This window comes from Gorilla gorilla, chromosome 2 (genome assembly GCF_029281585.2).
Source record: "Gorilla gorilla gorilla isolate KB3781 chromosome 2, NHGRI_mGorGor1-v2.1_pri, whole genome shotgun sequence".
NCBI lineage: Eukaryota > Metazoa > Chordata > Mammalia > Primates > Hominidae > Gorilla > Gorilla gorilla.
The window spans coordinates 59062261-59085316 of NC_086017.1; the positions used below are offsets into that span (position 1 = coordinate 59062261).

The 23056-nt window shown below is 47.3% G+C and overlaps 1 protein-coding gene across 9 annotated transcripts in view; it reads left to right on the forward strand.

Annotated features, from left to right (window-relative positions):
* Positions 1-2641: 2641 nt before the first annotated feature.
* The window catches only part of IHO1 (interactor of HORMAD1 1), a 58564-nt gene continuing 38149 nt past the window's right edge, over positions 2642-23056 (forward strand). The window contains exons 1-3 of one of the 9 annotated variants that reach the window (XM_055382403.2): positions 2642-2800; positions 11858-11974; positions 14916-14986. In XM_055382403.2, the coding sequence (XP_055238378.1) occupies positions 14931-14986 (56 nt within the window). In that variant the 5' untranslated portion in view covers positions 2642-2800; positions 11858-11974; positions 14916-14930. Of the gene's footprint in view, positions 3323-10412; positions 10673-11857; positions 11975-14915; positions 14987-23056 lie in introns of those variants that run through there. The other 8 variants (XM_055382404.2, XM_055382410.2, XM_019023203.3 and 5 more) reach the window with 8 other exon arrangements.

The following is a 23056-nucleotide window of genomic DNA, read 5'->3' on the forward strand; positions in this document are numbered from 1 at the left end:
CAGCCTCCCAAGTAGCTGAGACTACAGGCGCCCACCACCATGCCCGGCTAATTTTTTGTATTTTTAGTAGAGACGGGGTTTCGCTGTATTAGCCAGGATGGTCTCCATCCCCTGACCTCGTGATCTGCCCACCTCGGCCTCCCAGGGTGCTGGGATTACAGGAGTGAGCCACTGCGCCAGTCCACGTTTTTACTTTTTTTTTTTTTTTTTTTTTTTTTGAGATGGAGTCTCGCTCTGTCGCCCAGGCTGGAGTGCCGTGGCGCCATCTCGGCTCACTGCAACCTCCGCCTCCCAGGTTCAAACGATTCTCCTGCCTCAGCCTCCAGAGTAGCTGGGGCTACAGGCTCGTGCCACCACAGCCGGCTAATTTTTTTTTTTTTTTGTATTTTTTGTAGAGACGGGGTTTCACCGTGTTAGCCAGGATGTTCTCAATCTCCTGACCTCGTGATCCGCCCACCTTGGCCTCCCAAAATGCTGGGATTACAGGCATGAGCCACCATGCCCAGCCCGTTTTTACTTAAAAAAAATGTGTTTTAGACAGTCTCGCTCTGTTGCTCAGGCTTCAGTGCAGTGGCATGATCATGGCTCACTCTAACCTCAAACTCCTGGACTCAAGGGATCCTCCCACCTTGGCCTCCCAAAGTTCTGGGATTACAGGCATGAGCCATGGTGTCCAGCCATGTTTTAATTTTTATAGCTTTATTTAGGTAAAATTAATACACGATAAACTGCACATATTGAAAATGTACAATTTGATGCATTTCGATATATGTATACACCTCTGAAACATTGCCATCAAGAGAGTAAATATGGCCAGGCGTGGTGGCTCACACCTGTAATCCCAGCACTTTGGGAGGCCGAGGTGGGTGGATCACCTGAGGTCTGGAGTTTGAGACCAGACTGACCAACATGGAGAAACCCTGTCTCTACTAAAAATACAAAATAAACTGGGTGTGGTGGCAGGCACCTGTAATCCCAGCTACTTGGGAGGCTGAGGTAGGAGAATCGCTTGAACCTCGCAGGTGGAGGTTGTGGTGAGCCGAGATTGTGCCATTGCACTTCAGCCTGGGTGAAACTCCTGAGAGTGAAACTCCATCTCAAAAAAAAAAAAAAAAAAAAAAAAAAGAAGAAGATAGTAAATATGTTCATCACCCCAAGTTTCCTTCTGCCTAGTCGTAATCTTTCCTTATGGCACTCATTTGCCTCAGGCAATGCCACACCTCTGCTTTCTGTCACTATAGATTAATTTGCATTTTCTCAAATTTTATATAAATGGGATCATACAGTATGTATTCTTTTGTGTTTGGCTTTCACTCAGCATAATTGTTTTGAAATTTATTCATGTTGTTGTATCCATTGTTCATTCCTTTTTATTGCTTAGTAGTTGTCCATTGTATGGATATGCCAAATCTCTCCTCTTGATTTTTTGAATCCATACACAAATCAGGTTTTCATCCTCACTACATCACTGTAACTGCTCCTACCAAGGTCACTCAAAGTTAATTCTAACTAATCTTCCCTGAACACATCCGCAGCATTTGTCATAGCTGATCTCCGCCTCCTCTTTGAAGCAGTTCCAAGTGCCTTCCAGAATGCCTCATTCTCCTGGTGTCTTTCCCCGTCTCCTGACCAGGCTTGCTCCAACTCCTTGGCTGCTTTTCCCTCATCTCCAAAGGCCTCTAAACTGGTGTGTCCTGGGGCTGAATCCAATCTCCTTTCCATTTATACTCCATTGGTGATTGCATCCTGTTTTTGTTTGTTTTTTGAGACAGGGTCTCATTCTGTCGCCCAGGCTGGAGTGTAGTGACGCGATCTCGGCTCACTGCAACGTCTACCTCCCAGGTTCAAACGATCCTCCCGCCTCAGCCTCTGAGTAGCTGGGACCACAGGCATGTGTTACCACGCCGGACTAATTTTTTGTAGAGCTGGGGTTTCGCCGTGCTGCCCAGGCTGGTCTCAAGCATGTTTTTTGCTTTCTAAGTCATCTATAAGCACCAGAGTCAGAGTTACATAGATCCTTCCTGCCTACCCGCACTGTCCCTGCCCTCAGGCCACTCCAGCATCCAGCAGGCCAGAAACCTCAGAAGATTTCTTGCCTCCTTTCTCTTTCCTCCAGGGGCCCGGTTCGATGTCCCCATCTGCCCACAGCGCCTCTCGTGCCAGATGCTCCGCCTGTCCTGCCCTTGCTCAGACCACCCAAGTATCATCCGTGCTCTGGCCCCTGGCCACCAGGTCCACCCCACATGCTGTCCTCACAGGTGGCGCCTTGCCATTCCTGGGGACCAGGGCCTCCTTGTTCTGGTCATACACAGTGGAGTGTAGGTCGAGCGACAAGTGAGTAGATCTGCATGCCAGGTGGGCCGAGGGTGGCCATTCCGGCGTGAGTGTGGGGGTGTGAGGGAACGTTGCATGGGGTGCACGTGGGCTGGGTGTGGCGTGCAGCGGTGTGGCGCCAGGCAGGCAGCTTGGCGGGGCCCACAATCAGCGCGGTTGAGACCATTAGTACGGTTAAAACCGTTAGCTGCCTGTCGCGGCGAGGGCGGGGCCCTGGGGACTGGACGGAATCCCAGTTGGTCAGAGGAGACCCTGGGGGCGGGGCCGCGCGTGTTGCCGTTAGGACAGTTAAAACCGTTAGCTGCCTGTCGTGGTGGGGCGGGGCCCTGGGACGGGACGGAATCCCTGTTGGTCAGAAGAGGACCTGGGGGCGGGGCCGCGCGTGCTGTGGCAGCGGCAGCGGGACGCGGCCACCTCGAAGCCACGTCAGGGCAGCCCCAGGTCCGGCGCGTGCCAGCAGCCAGAGGTGGGGACAGGAGGGCTTTGGGCAGGGTGGGTTGGGGGAAGGCGGGGGGAGGGGCTGAGGAGCCGGATGGGGCCGTGGGTCTGCGTTCAGGATACCAGCGGTCCTCCCTGGCTTTCCCGGGACGTTGGTCTTGTAGTCCCTCCCCTGCCCTTTCTTTCCCTATGGCGATGGCCGCTCTGGCTCTTGAAAGAGGCTTCACTTCCGCGCTTATCCTTGGAGAGCAGTTTTCATCCGATTCGCAGGGGTCCGCGACCTCCTATCCCAGATCCCCGCCTGGAGTTGAGGAGTGAGACCGGGTACGCCCCGGGAGCCAGAATGAGCGGAGACCCAGAGAAGCCCGCTGGGATTTCTCTTTGATTATGAGTAGGGAAAACCCTGTGAGGCCTCTGGAAAGACATCAGAAGGATTTAGTCTAGGAGCTCAGAGCGTTTCTCCAGGTGGAGAAGAGGCGGAAAATGAGAGAGGACGGCCGGCCATTAGTGTTTGAGGCGGGCCTGTGGCCACAGGGGGCCTGAAGTCTGAGTAAGAGACCTGATTTTTTCTGCTAGAACTTTCTGCAGTGGAGGAACGGGAGGGGCACCTGGAGGGCCTCACATCGCAGCCTCAAGAGTCTCGCAGTAGGCCGGCCGCGGTGGCTCACGCCACACTTTGGGAGGCTGAGGCAGGCGGATCTCCTGAGGTCAGGAGCTCGAGACCAGCCTGGCCAACATGGCGAAACCCCGTCTCTATTAAAAATACAAAAATTAGCTGGGCGTGGTGGCGCATGCCTGTAATCCCAGCTACTTGGGAGGCTGAGGCAGGAGAATCACTAGAACCTGGGAGGCGGAGGTGGCAGTGAGCTGAGATCGCGCCACTGCACTCCAGCCTGGGCGACAGAGCGAGACTCGGTCTCAAAAAAAAAAAGAAAAGAAAGAAAGAAAGAAAAGAAAAAAGATTGTCGCAGTACAGTTGACGACGGTGGTCAGATGAGGTAGTCCATGCCACTCAGGGCGGCCCTCTCCCCCTCACGTGTTCCTCCCTTGTGTACCCACCCTGCCAGGGCCCTTCCCTTGTATATAGTTCCATTCCTTGCATGCACTCAACTTTTTCTCCCCTTCTATGCTTCCTTTAATAGGAAAGAGAGTGAGAAGTGAAAGTTTTTAATCTGTGCATTTCAGTTTTCATTTACCTTGGAATGACCGTCTTCCACCTTAGAATGAATACCTCTTCCTTACTAGCGCTATACTAGCATCTTCAAGGAGAGCTTTAGAGAGATGGGATTTCCATCCTCTGGGAATTTAAAAGCCTATACAGGTAGCATGGAGATAAATACATGTACAAAAGAGAGATGAACCTGAGTTTGAGTACATCAAGCCCCAGCTGGTTCTTAGACATATTGAGAATAAGGGTGTACTTACCACAGTTTTTTTTTTTTTTTTTTTTTGAGACGGAGTCTCGCTTTGTTGCCCAGGCTGGAGTGCAGTGGCACGATCTCTGCTCACTGCAAGCTCCGCCTCCCAGGTTCGTGCCATTCTCCTGCCTCAGCCTCCCAAGTAGCTGGGACCACAGGCACCCGCCACCACACCCGGCTAATTTTTTGTATTTTTAGTAGAAACGGGGTTTTACCGTGTTAGCCAGGATGGTCTCGATCTCCTGACCTCGTGATCCACCTTTCTCAGCCTCCCAAAGTGCTGGGATTACAGGCATGAGCCACCGCGCCCGCCACTTACCACAATTTTTAAAATTGGGCCGAGTTGGCTGTGCGCGGTGGCTCATGCCTGTAATCCCAGCACTTTGGGAGGCCAAGGCCGGTGGATCACCTGAGGTCAGAAGTTCAAGACCCAAAAGTTCAAGACCAGCCTGGCCAACATGGTGAAACCCTGTCTCTACTAAAAATACAAAAATTAGCCAGGTGTGGTAGCACACGCCTGTAATCTCAGCTACTCGGGAGGCTGAGGCAGGAGAATCACTTGAACCTGGGAGATGGAGGTTGCAGTGAGCCAAGATCGCGCCACTCCACTCCAGGCTGGTCGACAAAGCGAGACTGCATCCCAAAAAAAATTGGGCTGGGTGTGGTGGCTCACGCCTGTAAATCACAGCACTTTGGGAGGCCGAGGCGGGTGAATCACTTGAGCTCAGGAGCGTGAGACCTGCCTGAGCAACACGGTAAACCTCTGTCTCTACCAAAAACACAAAAAATTAGCCAGGTATGATGGCGTGCACCTGTGGTCCAAGCTACTCAGGAGTCTGAGTTGGGAAGATTGCTTGAGCCTGGTAGGTGGAGGTTGTAGTGAGCCAAGGTCGCAACATTGCACTCCAACCCGGTTAATAGAGTGAAGCCCCAGCTCAAAAGGAAAGAAAACCATATATTTTAAATTTGTGACTATTTGGCATGTTTTGCTCCGCAAAATCTAGTTGTAATTTAGTTCCCAAGTTTTTAACTCATTAAACAAGAAATGTTTTCAGAGCTCCTATTATGTTCCAGGAATGATTTTTAGGTTCTAGGGCTTTAGTAGTAAATAAAGAAAAAATTATTGTCCTCAAAAGGGCTTAATATTACATTCTAGTAAACATGGATATCTGTAGAGACAGAAAAGACAAGTTAATAGTGTATTAGAATGATGTAGTGTTACATTAGAATGATGTAGTATTACACTATTAGAATAGTGTAATAGTGTATTAGAATGATGATGTGTTGCAGAGAAAAAAGCAGGGGAGAGCCATAGTGATTGTCAAGAGGTTACCTCTTTTTAATTTTTTTTTTTTGAGAAGAGTCTTGCTCTGTCGCCCAGGCTGGAGTGCAGTGGCGCGATCTCTGCTCACTACAAGCTCCACCTCCTGGGTTCGCGCCATTCTCCTGCCTCAGCCTCCTGAGTAGCTGGGACCACAGGCGCCTGACACCATGCCCGGCTAATTTTGTGTGTGTGTGTGTGTGTGTTTCATATTTTTAGTAGAGATGGGGTTTCACTGTGTTAGCCAGGATGGTCTCGATCTCCTGACCTTGTGATCTGCCCACCTTGGCCTCCCAAAGTGCTGGGATTACAGGTGTGAACCACCGCACCCACCCAATTATTTTTATTTTTTTTTCAGATAGAGTCTCGCTCTCTCACCCAGGCTGGAGTACGATGGCGCAGTCTTGGCTCACTGCAACCTCCGCCTCCTGGGTTCAAGCGATTCTCCTGCCTCAGCCTCCCAAGTAGCTAGAACTACAGGTGTGGACTACCACATCCAGCTAATTTTTTTTATTTTTTTTAGTAGAGATGGGGTTTCACCATGTTGCCCAGGTGGGTCTTGAACTCCAGAGCTCAGACAATCCTCCTGCCTCGGCCTCGCGAAGTGCTAGGATTACAGGTGTGAGCTACCACTCCTGGCCTAGAGGTTACAAGTTTGAATAAGTAATTTGAAGGAGATAGAGTTGTCTGTCATGCTGATATCTGAGGGAGGAGTGCACCAAAATGAGGGTGCAGCACGCAAAAGCGACATGAAACTGCTTGTGCCCAGCAAGGGAAAACAACAGTGAGGAGCCCCATAAGAGGCATGCAACAGGGTATAGATGGGAATGGTGGAGGGCTATGGGGAGATTACAGATGCCCCTGTAGGTAATCATAGATAATTCTGGCTTTTATTTTGTGTAGGGTAAGAGCAGTGGAGGATTTGAGCAGAAGGACTATGTGATCTGACTTAGGGTTACTGTAACTCTGGCTGCTTTGTAGGGAAGAGACTGGAGTGGGACAAGGGTGAAATCAGGGAGAGTGGTTAGGAGGCCATTGCAATAATCCAGGCTGGTGGCAGTGGAGTAGGGTTGCCGCATTTAGCAAATAAAAATACAGGACACCCAGTTAAATTTGAATTTAAGGTAAACAATATTTTTTGTATGTCTCATGTAACATTGGGAAATTCAAATTTTACTTGGTATTCTATTTTATCTGGCAACCTCCAGTTGCCAGAAAGGAGGGAGTGAGGAGTGGTCAAATTCTAGATATATTTTGAAGGAATTAGTATAGTATTTGCTGACAGATTGGATGTGAGACTAAGAAAAGGGAATTGAGGAGGACTTAGATTTTGGCCTGAGCACCTGGAAGATGGAAGTGTCCTTAAATAAAATGGGAAGACCACAGGAGGAGAGTATTTAGGGGAAGTTATGAGGATCTTGGCTTTGAACATTGTCTTAGTCCGTTTTGTGTTGCTATAACTGAATACCACAGCTAGGTGATTTAAATAAATTTATTTCTCACAGTTTTTGAGGCTAGAAAGTTCAATATCAAGGTACCAGTATCTGGAGCTCACTTTTATAACAACCCACTCTAGTGATAATGAACTCACTTCTGAATACACTCCAGTTTACCCACTTACATTAATCTATTCATGAGGCTGGAGTCCTCATGGCCTAATCACCTCTTAACAGTCCTACCTCTTAATACTATCACAATGGTAATTAAATTTCAACATAAGTTTTTGGAGGGGACATTTAAAACATAGCATTCAGCCACGTGGGTTCAGCATGTCAAAGCTGCATATATGGAGGGCCAGTTTTTCATATATACTAGTTCTGCAGGGCTGGCTTCTGGACTTGAGTGTGTGTGGATTTTGGTATATTGTTGGGGTCGGGCTGTGTTCTGGAACCAATCCCCCACATATGCAGAGGGACAACTGTAGTTCCCTTAACTGAGGTTAATGATTACTAGTTATGTGAAGGGATCCCCCCAAAATTTTATACTTTACTTCTGAAAGAATTTTGGTGATGAGGAGCTGTAATCTGAAAGGGGCTTTTTCTGAGAGCTTATGGAGGAAAGTAAGGCAGATGAAATGATGCTTTGCTGGGGAAGATGTTACCAGAAAGGGGTCCCAGTCCAGACTCCAAGAAGGGGTTCTTGGATGTCTCACAAGAAAATTTGGAGCAAGTCCACAGAGTAGAGTGAAAGCAAGTTTATTAAGAAAGTAAAGAACTGGGCCGGGCGTGGTGGCTCACGCCTGTAATCCCAGCACTTTGGGAGGCTGATGTGGGCAGATCACAAGGTCAGGAGTTGAAGATCAGCCTGGCCAATATGGTGAAACCCCATCTCTACTAAAAAAAATACAAAAAATTAGTCGGGCGTGGTGGCAGGTGCCTGTAGTCCCAGCTACTTAGGAGGCTGAGACAGGAGAATCACTTGAACCCAGAAGGCGGAGGTTGCAGTGAGCCGAGATCGTGCCACTGCACTCCAGCCTGGGCAACAGAGCAAGACTCCGTCTCAAAAAAAAAAAAGTAAAGAACGAAAGGAATGACTACTCCATACAGCAGTCCCAAAAGCGGCTAGTTGGCTATTTTTATGGTTATTTCTTGATCATATGCTAAACAAGGGGTGGATTATTCATCAATTTTCTGGGAAAGGGGTGGAGATTTCCAAGAACAGGTTTCCTCTTCCTTTTAGATCATATAGGGTAACTTCTGGATATTGCCATGGCATTTGTAAACTGTCATAGCGCTGGTTGGAGTGTCTTTTTAGCATGCTAATGCATTATAATTAGCTATGATATGCGGTGAGGACGACCAGAGGTCACTTTTTTTTTTTTTTGAGACCCTGTCACCCAGGCTGGAGTGCCGTGGTACAATCTCTGCTCACTGCAACCTCCGCCTTCTGGTTTCAAGCGATTCTCCTACCTCAGCCTCCTGAGGAGCTGAGATTACAGGCGTGTACCAACACGCCCGGTGAATTTTTGTATATTTTTAGTAGAGATGGGGTTCCACCATGCTGACCAGGCTGGTCTCGAATTGCTGACCTCGAGTGCTGCAATTACAGCGTGAACCACTATGCCTGGCCGTAATTTTTTTTTTTTTTTTTTTTTTGAGACAGAGTTTGCTCTGTTACCCAGGCTGGAGTGTGGAGTACAGTGGCACAATCTCAGCTCATTGCAACCTCCACCTCCTGGTTCAAGCTTTTCTTCTGCCTCAGCCTCCTGAGTGCTGGGATTACAGGAGTGAGCCACCACACCTGGGCAATTTTTTTTTTTTTTTTTTTTTTTTTGTGAGACGGGGTCTCGCTCTGTCGCCCAGGCTGGAGTGCAGTGGCGCAATCTCGGCTCACTGCCACCTCCACCTCCTGGGTTCAAGCAATTCTCTTGCCTCAGCCTCCTGAGTAGCTGGGACTACAGGCACGTGCCACCACGTCCAGCTAATTTTTGTATTTTTTTTTCTTTCTTTCTTTCTTTTCTTTTTGAGACGGAGTCTCACTCTGTCTCCCAGGCTGGAGTGCAGTGGCGCGATCTCGGCTCACTGCAAGCTCCGCTTCCTGGGTTCGCGCCATTCTCCTGCCTCAGCCTCCCGAGTAGGTGGGACTACAGGTGCCCACCACCATGCCCGGCTAATTTTTTTGTATTTTTAGTAGAGACGGGGTTTCACCATGTTAGCCAGGATGGTCTCGATCTCCTGACTTCATGATCCACCCGCCTCGGCCTCCCAAAGTGCTGGGATTACAGGCATGAGCCCCTGCGCCCAGCAATTTTTGTATTTTTAGTAGAGATGGGGTTTCACCATATTGGTGAGGCTGGTCTTGAACTCTTGACCTCGTGATCCGCCCACCTCGGCCTCCCAAAGTTCTGGGATTACAGGCGTGAGCCACCGCTCCCGGCCATTTTTGTATTTTTAATAGAGATGGGGTTTCACCATGTTGACCAGGCTGGTCTCGACCTCCTGACCTCAAGTGATCCACCCACCTCGGCCTCCCAAAATTCTGGGATTACAGGTGTGAGCCACCGCTCCCGGCCATTTTTGTATTTTTAATAGAGATGGGGTTTCACCATGTTGGCCAGGCTGGTCTTGAACTCCTGACCTCAAGTGATCCACCCACCTCGGCCTCCCAAAGTGCTGGGATTACAGGCATGACCACTGCACCCGGCCCAGAGGTCACTTTAATTGTCATCTTGGATTTGGTGGGTTTTGAACAGCTACTTTCTTGCATTTTTTGTGATGAGCAGGGCCTTTGTGACCTGTATCGTTGCTGACCTATCTCATCCTGTGACTAAGAATGCCTAACCTCCTGAGAATGCAACTCAGGTCCCAGCTTCATTTTACCTAGCCCCTACTCAAGATAGAGTTGCTCTGGTTCAAATGCCTCTGACAGGCTGGATGCAGTGGCACACACCTGTCATCTCAGCACTTTGGGAGGCCAAGGCAGGTGGATCACCTGAGGTCAGAAGTTCAAGACCCAGAAGTTCAAGACCAGCCTGGCCAACATGGTGAAACCCTGTCTCTACTAAAAATACAAAAATTAGCTAGGTGTGGTGGCAGATGCCTGTAATCCCAACTACTTGGGAGGCTGAGGCAGGAGAATTGCGTGAACCCAGGAGGCAAATGTTGCAGTGAGCCGAGATCGTGCCATTGCACTCCAGCCTGGGTGACAGAGCAAGACTCTGTCTCAAAAAAAAAAAAAAAAATGCCTCTGACAAAAAATGTGTGGAATACAGGTGGACAGATGAAAGTGGGTAGGAAAAGCCAAGCTCATCTGCTTTAGTTTGTTACTTGATGACGGGTTATATTATTACCTTGTTTCATGTTGAAACTAGATCATGCATCAGCCAGCCCTGTGTTCTCAGAGCATTTTTTTCTTTCTGGTGAGGTTTTTTTTTTGTTTTTTTTTTTTTGTTTTGGAGACAGAGTCTCACTCTGTCTCTAGGTGGGAGTGCAGTGGTGTGATCTCGGCTCACTGCAAACTCTGCCTCCCAGGTTCAAGGGATTCTTCTGCCTCAGCCTCCCGAGTAGCTGGGACTACAGGTGCATGCCACCACGCCCAGCTAATTTTTGTATTTTTAGTAGAGACAGGATTTCACCATGTTGGCCTGGAGGGTCTCAATCTTTTGACCTCGTGATCTGCCCACCTCGGCCTCCCAAAGTGCTGGGATTACAGGTGTGATCTGGTGAGTTTTAGTCCTTGTAACTCATGCTGCATATTTTAGATGCTACTGATTTAATACTGGAATATTAACCATGTATTCTGCAATATAATTTGTAGCATACCTTAGGCTGCCACTATTCAAAATTGTGATTGTTTCTAAAGAAATGTCTGTTTTTCAGCCCTTGTAAACGTTTAAAAATTTCTAGCCTTTTCCTTAAACAAAAATAGTCCTCATGATTCCTTTATTATTTTCTACATATAATATTTCTTTTTTTTTTTTTTTTTGAGATGGAGTCTCGCTCTGTCACCCGTGGTGGAGTGCAGTGGTGCGATCGCGGTTCACTGCAAGCTCCGCTTCGCGGGTTCATGCCATTCTCCTGCCTCAGCCTCCCGAGTAGCTGGGACTACAGGCACCTGCCACCACGCCTGGCTAATTTTTGTATTTTTAGTAGAGACGGGGTTTCACCGCGTTAGCCAGGATGGTCTCGATCTCCTGACCTTGTGATCCGCCTGCCTCGGCCTCCCAAAGTGGTGGGATTACAGGCGTGAGCCACTCTGCCCAGCCAAATTTCTACATATAATATTTGTAAATCAGTTTGGGTTTAGCAATAACTTGTATCTCTTAAGGGAAACATGCTTTTCTGTGTGTTCTTGCTCTGCACACAGTTATTTCTTTCTGCCACTGTGGAATAAGCAGACCTCCATGACAATGCAATTTAGTTCCCTAGAACAGGGGTCTCCAACACCCAGGCCCCGGACCAGTACCAGTCAGTCCATGGCTTGTTAGGAACCAGGCCACACAGCAGGAGGTGAGCAGTGGGCCAGCCTGAGCTCTATCTCCTGTCAGGTCAGTGGCAGCATTAGATTCTCATAGGAGTGTGCATGAACCCTATTGTGAACTGCACATGCAAGGAATCTAGGTTGTGCACTCCTTATGAGACTCTAATGCCTGATGATCTGAGGTGGAACGATTTCATTTTGAAACCATCCCCAACCCCACCCGCAACCAATGTCCATGGAAAAATTGTCTTCCACAAAACTTGTCCCTGGTGCCAAAAAGGTTGGGAACTGCTGCCCTAGGACTCAAGGTCAGAGACCTAATGCCTGAGGGAAGAGAGTTTGCTTTCCATCCTGAGAAATCACCCTTAGCCATATTTTGCTAATTTGACCCATAATCACCTCTATGTGTTTTTTTATCTTCATTCAGCTAACAAAGAACTTGCTTACTTTGCTCCTATTCTGTTTTCCCCACTTATGCTGTCCAGAGTTGCAACCTTTGTAAATCTAAACATCGACATCTCAAAATCCACCACCAACAGAGAGGGTACGTGGGGCTTGATCCACTCAAGAGCAAGGAACAGTGTACTTTTTCTGTAAACCATTGGAAAACTCCATACTTCATAGAAAGTATAAAATTGGATGATCTAAAGACCTCTTGTGTGGTAGGGGTTGAACAGTCATGACTGAATATAACTGATAGCTTCCTGACCTTTGTAGGACATCTTTCTTCTTGTTGAATTCTGGGAAGATGGACACTCAGGCTTGGGTAAACCATGTGGTAAACACAGACATGCTGCACAAGTAAAGGCAGGATAACTAATCAAAAGGAAGAAATGTTACTTCATCTTCTACCACACATATATTGAATCTCTCCTGTTTAATCCAGTTAACTGGAGTTGCTGGTTTCATTTTCAACATTAAGGGGGGAGTTTGGTCACGTAGACTGAGAGAGACTACCTTTTTTACCTTCTAGTCATACAGGACCTCCTTAGACTCACCCCTTTGATGCTGGCACACTGTCACATACCTGGAACTATAAGGGCCTTTTAAATGCTTGCATTTCTGGCTGGGCACAGTGGCTTACGCCTGTAATCCCAGCACTTTGGGAGGCCAAGGCAGGTGGATCACTTGAGGTCAGGAGTTCGGCCCAGCCTGGTCAACATGGTGAGACCCTGTCTCTACTTAAAAAAAAAAAAAAAAAAAATTAGCCAGGAGTGACAGCACATGCCTGTAATCTCGGCTACTCAGGAGGCTGAGGCAGGAGAATAGCTTGAGCCCGGGAGGCAGAGGTTGCAGTTAGCTAAGATAACACCACTGCATTCCAGCCTGCGTGACAGAGTGGGACTTCATCTAAAAAAAAAAAAAGGCTTGTATTTCTGATTCCATGAGTATAAGGTATTTTGAGGTTTATATGTATTCGCAAAAAGCAAATGACATGTCTTTTTTTTTTTGAGAAGGAGTCTTGCACTGTCGCCCAGGCTGGAGTGCAGTGGTGTGATCTCGGCTCACTGCAAGCTCTGCCTACCGGGTTCACGCCATTCTCCTGCCTCAACCTCCCAAGTAGCTGGGACTACAGGAGCCCGCCACCATGCCCGGCTAATTTTTTATATTGTTTTAGTAGAGACAGGGTTTCACCGTGTTAACCAGGATAGTCTCGATCTCCTGACCTCGTAATCCACCTGCCTCGGCCTCCCAAAGTGCTGGGATTACAGGCATGAGCCACCGCACCCGGTCTCTTTCTTTCGTTTTTTGTTTTTTTTAAGAGACAGGGTCTTGCTTTGTTGCCTGGGCTGGAGTGCAGTGGTGGGATCACAGTTTACTGAAGCCTTGAATTCCTGGGCTCAAGTGATCCTGCCGCCTCAGCCTCCCAAGTAGCTGAGACTACAGGTGTATGTTGCCATGCCTAGCTTGTTTATTTATTTAAATTTTTTATTTTTAATTTTTTGACATAGTTTGAGAGAGAATTTTTTGAGATTTTTTTTTTCTCCGTTGCCCAAGCTGGAGTATAGTGGCACAATCTTAGCTTACTACAGCCTTGACCTCTTGGGCTCAAGTGATCCTCCCATCTCAGCCTCCCAAGTAGGTGGGACTATAGGCTTGTGCCACCACACCCTGCTAATTTTTTTTTTTTGAGGCGGAGTCTCACTCGATCGCCCAGGCTGGAGTGCAGTGGCACGATCTTGGCTCACTGCAACCTCTGCCTCCCTGGTTCCAGTGATTCTCCTGCCTCAGCCTCCTGAGTAGCTGGGATTACAGGCACCCGCCACCACGCCCAGCTAATTTTTTGTATTTTTAGTAGAGACAGGGTTTCTTCATGTTGGCCAGGCTGTTCTCAAACTCCTGACCTCAAATGATCCACCTGCCTCTGCTTCCCAAAGTGCAGGGATTACAGGTGTGAGCCACTGCTCCCGGCTTTTTTTTTTTTTTTTTGAGATGGGGTCTCACTCTGTCGCCCCAGGCTGGAGTGCAGTGGTGTGACCTTGGCTCACTGCAACCTCTGCCTCCTGGGTTCAAGCAATTCTCCTGCCTCAGCCTCCCAAATAGCTGGGACTACAGGCACGTCCCACCACACCCAGGTAATTTTTGTATTTTTAGTAGAGACAGGGTTTCACCATGTTAGCCAGGATGGTCTGGATCTCCTGACCTAGTGATCCACCCGCCTCGGTCTCCCAAAGTGCTGGGATTACAGACGTGAGCCACTGCTCCTGGCCTCTCCATTTAGTTTTTTTTTTTTTTTTTTTTGAGCTGGGGTCTGGCTCTGTCGCCCAGGCTGGAGTGCAGTGGCACGATTCCGGCTCACTGCAAGCTCCACATCTTGTGTTCATGCCATTCTCCTGCCCCGGCCTCCTGAGTAGGTGGGACTGCAGGCACCCACCACCACGCCTGGCTAATTTTTTGTATTTTTTAGTAGAGACGGGGTTTCACCCTGTTAGCTACGATGGTCTTGATCTCCTGACCTAGTGATCCGCCCTCCTCGGCCTCCCAAAGTGCTGGGATTACAGGCGTGAGCCACTGTGCCCGGCTTCCATTTAGTTCTAATTTGATTTCTGTCATGAGAGTTTTGTAGTTTTCCTCATATAGATATTGTATATATTTTGTCACAGTTATACCTAAGTATTTCTTTTTTGGGGGTGCAAATATAAATGGTTTTGTGTTTCTATTTATTTACTTATTTTTTTTGAGACAGTGGCGTGATACAAAAATTAGCCGGGTGTGGTGGTGGGTGCTTGTAATCCCAGCTACTCAGAAGAATTGCTTGAACCTAGGAGGCAAAGGTTGCAGTGAGCCGAGATCGAGCCACGGCACTCCAGACTGGGTGACAAGAGCAAAACTCCGTCTCAAAAAAAAAAAAAAACAGAAATTTTCACTAATTGGATGGGAATATAGCTGTTGGAATGTCTTCATGTACATATAATAGTCACTAGTAATCTTTGGAAAAAATTATACTGTTAACTTTCTTAATATTCATCTATTCTTTCTAATAGGTATAACTATAAGAAATGAATTTTAATGTCTGGAATATCAAAGAGATGCTCAGTATTCCTTCAGGCTCTGGGTAAGTTTTCTGGTTATATTGTCTGATCCTTAAGAGGATTTTCTGGCCGGGCATGATGGCTCACACCTGTAATCCCAGCACTTTGGGAGGCCAAGGTGGGCAGATCACAAGGTCAGGAGATCGGGACCATCCTGGCTAACACGGTGAAACCCCGTCTCTACTAAAAATATAAAAAAATTTAGCCGGGCGTGGTGGCGGGTGCCTATAGTCCCAGCTACTCAGGAGGCTGAGGCAGGAGAATGGCGTGAACCTGGGAGGTGGAGCTTGCAGTAAGCCGAGATTGCGCCACTGCACTCCAGCCTGGGTGACAGAGCAAGACTCCGTCACAAAAAAAAGGATTTTCTAGTTTCATTGATTTCATAGAAAAAGGGTTCCTGGTCAGGCATGGTAGCTCACGCCTATAATCCCAGCACTTTGAGAGGCCCAGGTGGGTGGATCACCTGAGGTCAAGAGTTCACGACTAGCTTGGCCAACGTGGCAAAACCCCATCTCCACTTAAAAAAATACAAAGATTAGCCAGGCAAGGTGGTGTGCACCTGTAATCTCAGCTACTTTGGAGGCTGAGGCAGGAGAACTGCTTGAACCTGGGAGGCGGAGTTTGTGGTGGGCCGAGATTGCGCCACTGCACTCTAGCCTGGGCAACAGAGTGAGACTCAATCTCAAAAAAAAAAAAAAAAAAAAAAAAAAGAGGGTTCCCTTCCCATCAGGTTATAATAATGGAAGTGTGTCCAGAATTGGTGGGTTCTTGGTTTCACTGACTTCAAGAATGAGGCCGAAGACCCTTGCGGTGAGTGTTACAGTTCTTAAAAGCGGCATGTCGGGAGTTTTTTCCTTCTGATGTTTGGATGTGTTCAGAGTTTCTTCCTTCTGGTGGGTTTGGGGTCTTGCTGGCTCAGGAGTGAAGCTGCAGACCTTTGCGGTGAGTGTTAACAGCTCATAAAGGCAGTGCGGACCCAAAGATTGAGCAGGAGCAAGATTTATTGCAAAGAGTGAAAGAAGAAATCTTCCGCAGTGTGGAAGAGGACCGGAGTGGGTTGCCACTGCTGGCTCGGGCATCCTCCTTTTATTCCCTTATCTGGCCCCACCCACATCCTGCTGATTGGTCCATTTTACAGAGAGCTGATCGGTCTGTTTTACAGAGAGCTGATTGGTCCGTTTTGACAGGGTGCTGATTGGTGTGTTCACAATCCCTGAGCTAGACACAAAAGTTCTCCAAGTCCCCACAGAGCACTGATTGGTGCATTTACAAACCTTGAGCTAGACACAGGGTGCTGATTGGTGTGTTTGCAAACCTTGAGCTACACACAGAGTGCTGATTGTTGTATTTACAATCCCTTAGCTAGACATAAAGGTTCTCCAAGTCCCCACTAGATTAGCTAGACACAGAGCACTGATTGGTGCATTTACAAACCTTGAGCTAGACACAGAGTGCTGATTGTTATATTTACAATTCCTTAGCTAGACATAAAGGTTCTCCAAGTCCCCACCAGATTAGCTGATACAGAGTGCTGATTGGTGCATTTACAAACCTTGAGCTAGACACAGAGTGCCGATTGCTGTATCTACAATCCTTTAGCTAGACATAAAGTTTCTCCAAGTCCCCACTAGACTCAGGAGCCCAGCTGGCTTCACCTAGTGGATCCTGCACTGGGGCCGCAGGCGGAGCTGCCTGCCAGTCCCATGCCATGTGCCCACACTCCTCAGCCCTTGGGTGGTCGATGGGACCGGGCACCACGGAGCAGGGGGCAGTGCTAGTCAGGGAAGCTGGGGCCACGTAGGAGCCCATGGTGGGCCGGCACTGCTGGAGGACCCGGTGCACCCTCCACAGCTGCTGGCCCAGGTGCTAGGCCCCTCACTGCCTGGGGCCAGCGGCGCAGGCTGGCTGTTCCGAGTGCAGGGCCCACCGAGCCCATGCCCACCTGGAACTCGAGCTGGCCGGCAAGTGCACGCGCAGCCCTGGTTCCTGCCCATGCCTCTCCGTCACACCTCCCTGCAAGCAGAGGGAGCCGGCTCTGACCTCGGCTAGCCCAGAGAGGGGCTCCCATAGTGCAGCGGCAGGCTGAAGGGCTCCTCAAGCATGGCCAGAGTGGACGCCAAGGCCAAGGAAGCGCCAAGAGCAAGCGAGGGCTGCCAGCACGCTGTCACCTCTCAGAGGTACCCCATACAGACTCTTCTTCTCTTCCTCTCTTCTGTATCTGCTGCATCTTCTTGTGCTTTTTTTATTCTGTCCATTACAAAAGTGGTACGAATCCAGCTCTGTGTGTTAACTGAGTAATGACTTTGTATCTAGCATTGGGCCTGTTAGTGTCAGAGAAGGTCCAACATCTGGACACTCAGTCCAGTTGCGGCAACTGCTACTGAAATAGCAAGAAGCAAAATCGAGATGATGTTCAGATATATGTTCAGTTGTACAGTGCAGTTTATAGGTACTGTGGAGATTAAGAGCCACTCTAGGTATTGACAAGGCTCATTGAGGTATTGTCCCCTCAACTACTCCACTAAGGTACTTACATTGGTGTCTACCATCCTGCAATAAGCTTGCCACTGCTTAGTGAGTATGCCTGAGAAGTAGTGTATATTTAAGGGATTTGTAGTTGCTTATTATATGCTCTTATCACTGGATAGTTTCTTTCCTTTTTAACACCTTCCTGAAGTTATCAATTGATCAGAAACCTAGAGCACTGTTTTTTTTAATTTCTCAAAAAGAAAAAAAATGCTTACAGTTGATAGGGAGTAGTGAAAAACTATCTTTATTTCTAGATCATATATATATATATATATGTATTTTTTTTTTTTTTTGAGACGGAGTTTCACTCTTGTTGCCCAGGCTGGAGTGCAATGGCGTGGTCTCAGCTCACTGCAACCTTCACCTCCTGGGTTCAAGCAATTATCTCACCTCAGCTTCCCAAGTAGCTGGGATTACAGATGCCCGCCACCACGCCCAGCTAATATTTGTATTTTTAGTAGACACGGGGTTTCACCATGTTGGAAAGTCTGATCTCAAACAACTGACCTCAGGTGATCTGCCCGCCTCAGCCTCCCAAAGTGCTGGGATTACAGGCATGAGACACCATGCCCAGCAAATCTTCATTAAGTCCAATTTGTCTGTTGGACTTTTTTGTTTTTGTTGCTGCTTGTTCCTTCAGTATCATATCCAAGATTGCCAAATCCAATGTCATGAAGCTTTTGCCTTCTCTTTTTTTTTTGAGATGGAGTCTCACTCTGTTGCCCAGGCTTGAGTTTAGTGGCACAATCTCGGCTCACTGCAACCTCTGCCTCCCAGGTTCAAGCAATCCTCCTGCCTTAGTGCCCCCCAGTAGCTGGGATTACAGGCATGTGCCACCATGCCCAGCTAATTTTTGTTTTTTTGTAAAGACGGGGTTTCACTATGTTGGCCAGGCTGGTCTTGGGACTCCTGACCTCAGGTAATCCAACCGCCTCAGCCTCCCAAAATGCTGGCATTACAGGCGTGACACCATGCCTGGCCTTCATAGTTTTAAGATATAAATCCTACATAATTTCAGTAGGCTCACAAAACTGTTCCCAGCCTACCAAGCCTAGCTAATTATTCTCTTTGGCCCAAGAGGAAAATCATAGAGAACTATTTTGAGCAATGATGGTGTTACCCATATTATATGTTTGTAACCCATTACTTAGTTTATCTCAGGGAATGTTTCTGTTACCAAAACACCAGGGGTTCAGTCTAGGTCCTGGTGCTCGCCACACAGAAAGCCAATCACTGAGATGAGGAGTATTACCAAGGAAGAAGGCTTTAATTGGGTGCTACAGCCAAGGAGATGGGAGCTTAGCCTCAAATCCATCTCCCTGACTAAAATTAAGGGTTTATTTAGCAGGGAGGAAATGTAACAATTTGTAAGAAAACAAGAACTAGGGAGGGGCAAGGAGGCATCTAGTGCAGTGATCTGGTGAGTTTCCGTTATTTGATACTTTTTTGAGAGGCCTGAAGGTCCTTTCCTGAGGAAGGAACTCAGATAAACAAATGCAAGTTTCAAGCTTTAACAGGAGAAGGGTCAATTTCTACATTTATCCAAAAACAACTGTCTATGGGACCAGGGCTGGTTTCATTTGTGAGTAAAAATAATCACCCTTCTGTATCCTGAACTATTAGAGTTTCTTTCTGTTTTAATAATAATGTTCATATCAAAATAGAAAGAAGTAGTTAGTATTAATATTATAAAGGTTTCTTTGGCTCACAATATGTACTTATATGTTATCTAATTACTTTTAATTTAACATTTGATAAAGGAATGATTTGTGTATGTGTTTTAATGCAGCAGTCCCTAACCTTTTTGGTAACAGGGACCAGTTTGTGGAAGACAATTTTTCCACAGACCAGGATATGGAGAAATTGTTTCAGAATGATTCAAGTGCATTAGATTTATCATGCACTTTGTTTCTATTATTACATTATAATATATAATGGAATAATTATGGTTAGGCACAGTGGCTCACACCTGTAATCCCAGCACTTTGGGAGGCCGAGGCAGGCATATTGCTTGAGGTCAGGAGTTTGAGACCAGCCTGGCCAACATGGCGAAACCTTGTCTTTACCAAAAAATACAAAAATTAGCCGGGTGTGGTGGTGGGCTCCTGTAATCCCAGCTACCCGGGAGGCTGAGGCACGAGAATTGCTTAAATGTAAGGCCTAACACCATAAAAACCCTAGAAGGAAACCTAGGCAATACCATTCAGGACATAGGCATGGGCAAAGACTTCATGACTAAAACACCAAAAGCAATGGCAACAAAAGCCAAAATAGACAAATGGGATCTAACTAAACTAAAGAGCTATGCACAGCAAAAGAAATTATCATCAGAGTGAACAGGCAACCTATGGAATGGGAGAAAATTTTTGCAATCTACACATCTGATAAAGGGCTAATATCCAGAATCTACAAAGAAATTAAACAAATTCACAAGAAAAAAAAACCCCATCAAAAAGTGGGCAAATAATATGAACAGACACTTCTCAAAATAAGACGTTTATGCATCCAACAGACATATGCAGAAATGCTCATCATCACTTGTCATCAGAGAAATGCAAGTCAAAAACCACAATGAGATACCATCTCACGCCAGTTAGAATGGCGATCATTAAAAAGTCAGGAAACAACAGACGCTGGAGAGGATGTGGAGAAATAGGAACACTTTTACACTGTTGGGAGTGTACATTAGTTCAACCATTGTGGAAGACAGTGTGGCAATTCCTCAAGGATCTGGAATAGAAATACCATTTGACTCAGCAATCTCATTACTGGGCATATACCTAAAGGATTATAAATCATTCTATGATAAAGACACATGCACATGTATATTTATTGTGGCACTATTAACAATAGCAAAGACTTGGAACTAACCCAAATGTTTATCAATGAGAGACTGGATTAAGAAAATGTGGCACATATACACTATGGAATACTATGCAGCCATAAAAAAGAATGAGTTCATGTCCTTTTCAGGGACATGGATAAAGCTGGAAACCATCATTCTAAGCAAACTGTCACAAGGACAGAAAACCAAACACCGCATGTTCTCACTCAAGTGGGAGTTGAACAATGAGAACACATGGACACAGGATGGGGAACATCACACACCAGGGCTGGTTGGGGGGTGGGGGGCTGGGGGGCTGGGGGAGGGATAGCATTAGGAGAAATACCTAATGTAAATGAGGAGTTGATGGGTGCAGCAAACCAACATGGCACATGTATACCTAAGTAATAAACCTGCACGTTGTGCACATGTACCCTAGAACTTAAAGTATAATAAAAAAAAAGAAAAAATTATATAGCTCACTGTGATGTAGAATTAGTGGGAGCCCTGAGTTTGCTTTCCTGCAACTAGACGGTCCCATTTGGGGGTGATGGGAGACAGTGACAGGTCATCAGGCATCAGATTTTCATAAGAAGCGCACAACCTAGATCCCTTGCATGTGCAGTTCACAATAGGGTTTGTGCTCCTGTTAGAATCTTATACTGGCACTGATCTGACAGAAGGCAGAGCTCAGATGGTAATAGAGACCAGCCTGGGCAACATGACTGTCAGTTCCCGGGTCTGGGTCCAGCCCATGCTGAAGTCCAAGGGGAGTGGGTGGATAAGCAGAAAGAACATTTGGGGGTCTGTAGGCAGATGAATATGGTTTTATTCTGCAGCTTTCTCATTAGCAGCTTACTCTCACACTGGCTTTCTTATTAGCAGCTTACTCTCACACTCTCTGCCCTGTCTTGGCTGCTTGAGCTGGCTGCCCCCATGAGCAGCTGCGCAGCTGGCTCTCCCTTCCCTTCAGGGTCAGCAGCTTAATTCTTTCTCTGGGCACAAGCAAGCTGAGGTGTATCCTGGTTTCCACCTCTCCGTCTGCAAAGGACAGCTCCGGCTCTCTCTCTCTCTTTCTCTGGGTGCCAGCATGCCCACCATGTCAAGTCATGTTGAGCTGAGCCAAGCCAAGCCCCCAAGAGACCCCTGTACAGTGTCAGCAGGACAGTTAATACCTTTTTTTTTTTTTTTTTGAGATAGTCTTGCTCTGTCGCCCAGGCTGGAGTGCAGTGGATGCAATCTTGGCTCACTGCAGCCTCTGCCTTCTGGGTTCTAGTGATTCTCTTGCCTCAGACTCCCAAGTAGCAGGGATTACAAGCATGTGCCACCACACCTGGCTAATTTTTGTATTTTTAGTAGAGATGGGATTTCACCATGTTGGTCAGGCTGATTTCAAACTCCTGACCTTATGATCCGCCCACCTTGGCCTCTCAAAGTGCTGGGATTATAGACGTGAGCCACTGCTCCTGGCTGCAGTTATACCTTTTTCAGACAATAGTGGCATAGAGCCAAGTATGAACTTACACAAACAGGTTATATAACAAGTGGAGTTATGTGCTTGCATGCCAAACTTGCTGAGTCATGCAGGCCTGGATATCTGCCTCGGCCTATTCCTTGACTAAAGTACATCCATGTACCTTACAATGACAAAACCCTGTCTCTGCAAAAAATAAAAAAATTAGCTGGGCGTGGTGATGCATGCCTACTAGGGAGGCTGAGTTGGGAGGATCACCTGAGCAGAGGTTGCAGTGAGATGGGATCATGCCATTGCATTCCAGCCTGGGTGACAGAGCAAGATCCTGTCTCAAAAAATGAATAAATAAAAAATAAGAGGCTTATGCTTGTAATCCCAGCACTTTGGGAGGCTGAGGCAGATGGATCACTTGAGGTCAGGAGTTTGAGACCAGCCTGGCCAACATGGTGAAACCCCATTGTTGGGAACAGGCCCCCAAGTCTGGCCATAAACGGGCCTCAAAATTGGCCAAAAACAAAATCTCCACGGCAGTGTGACATGTTCGTGATGGCCTTGACGCCCACGCTGACGGTGGTGGGTTTACCGGAATGGGGGCAAGGAACACCTCACCCACCCAGGGCAGGAAACTGCTTAAAAGTAATCCTAAACCACAACCAATAGCATGAATGATCTGTGCCTTAAGGACATGTTCCTGCTGCAGATAACTAGCCAGAGTCCATCCCTTTGTTTTGGCCCATCCCTTTGTTTCCCGTAAGGAATACTTTTAGTTAATATATAATCTATAGAAATAATGCTTATCACTGGCTTGCTGTCAATAAATATGTGGGTCAAACTCTGTTCAGGGCTGTCAGCTCTGAAGGCTGTGAGTCCCCTGATTTCCCTTTCTACACTCTATATTTCTGTGTGTGTGTCTTTAATTCTTCTAGTGCCACTGGGTTAGGGTCTCCACAACCGAGCTGGTCTCAGCAAGTGGTGCCCATACGTGGGGCTCGAACCCTGGCCGAAGGGTCACCAGAGCAATGGTTGGAGAACGTAGAGCTAAGCTGGAGGACACCTGAGTACTCTTAAGCAATCCCTGTGGTGAGTAAGAAGGGGAGCTCGGAAGCATCAGGGTAACAATGGGACAAGTGTGGGCTCTGGTTCATTCCACCTTGGAACCTTTCACACTAATGATGAGGAGGAAGGAAAGTATAACAAAGTAACAGAAGAGGTAACGGAGCAGGTTTGCTTGCCAGCTAAAGCTAAAGTGGCAAAGGAGGAAGAGTT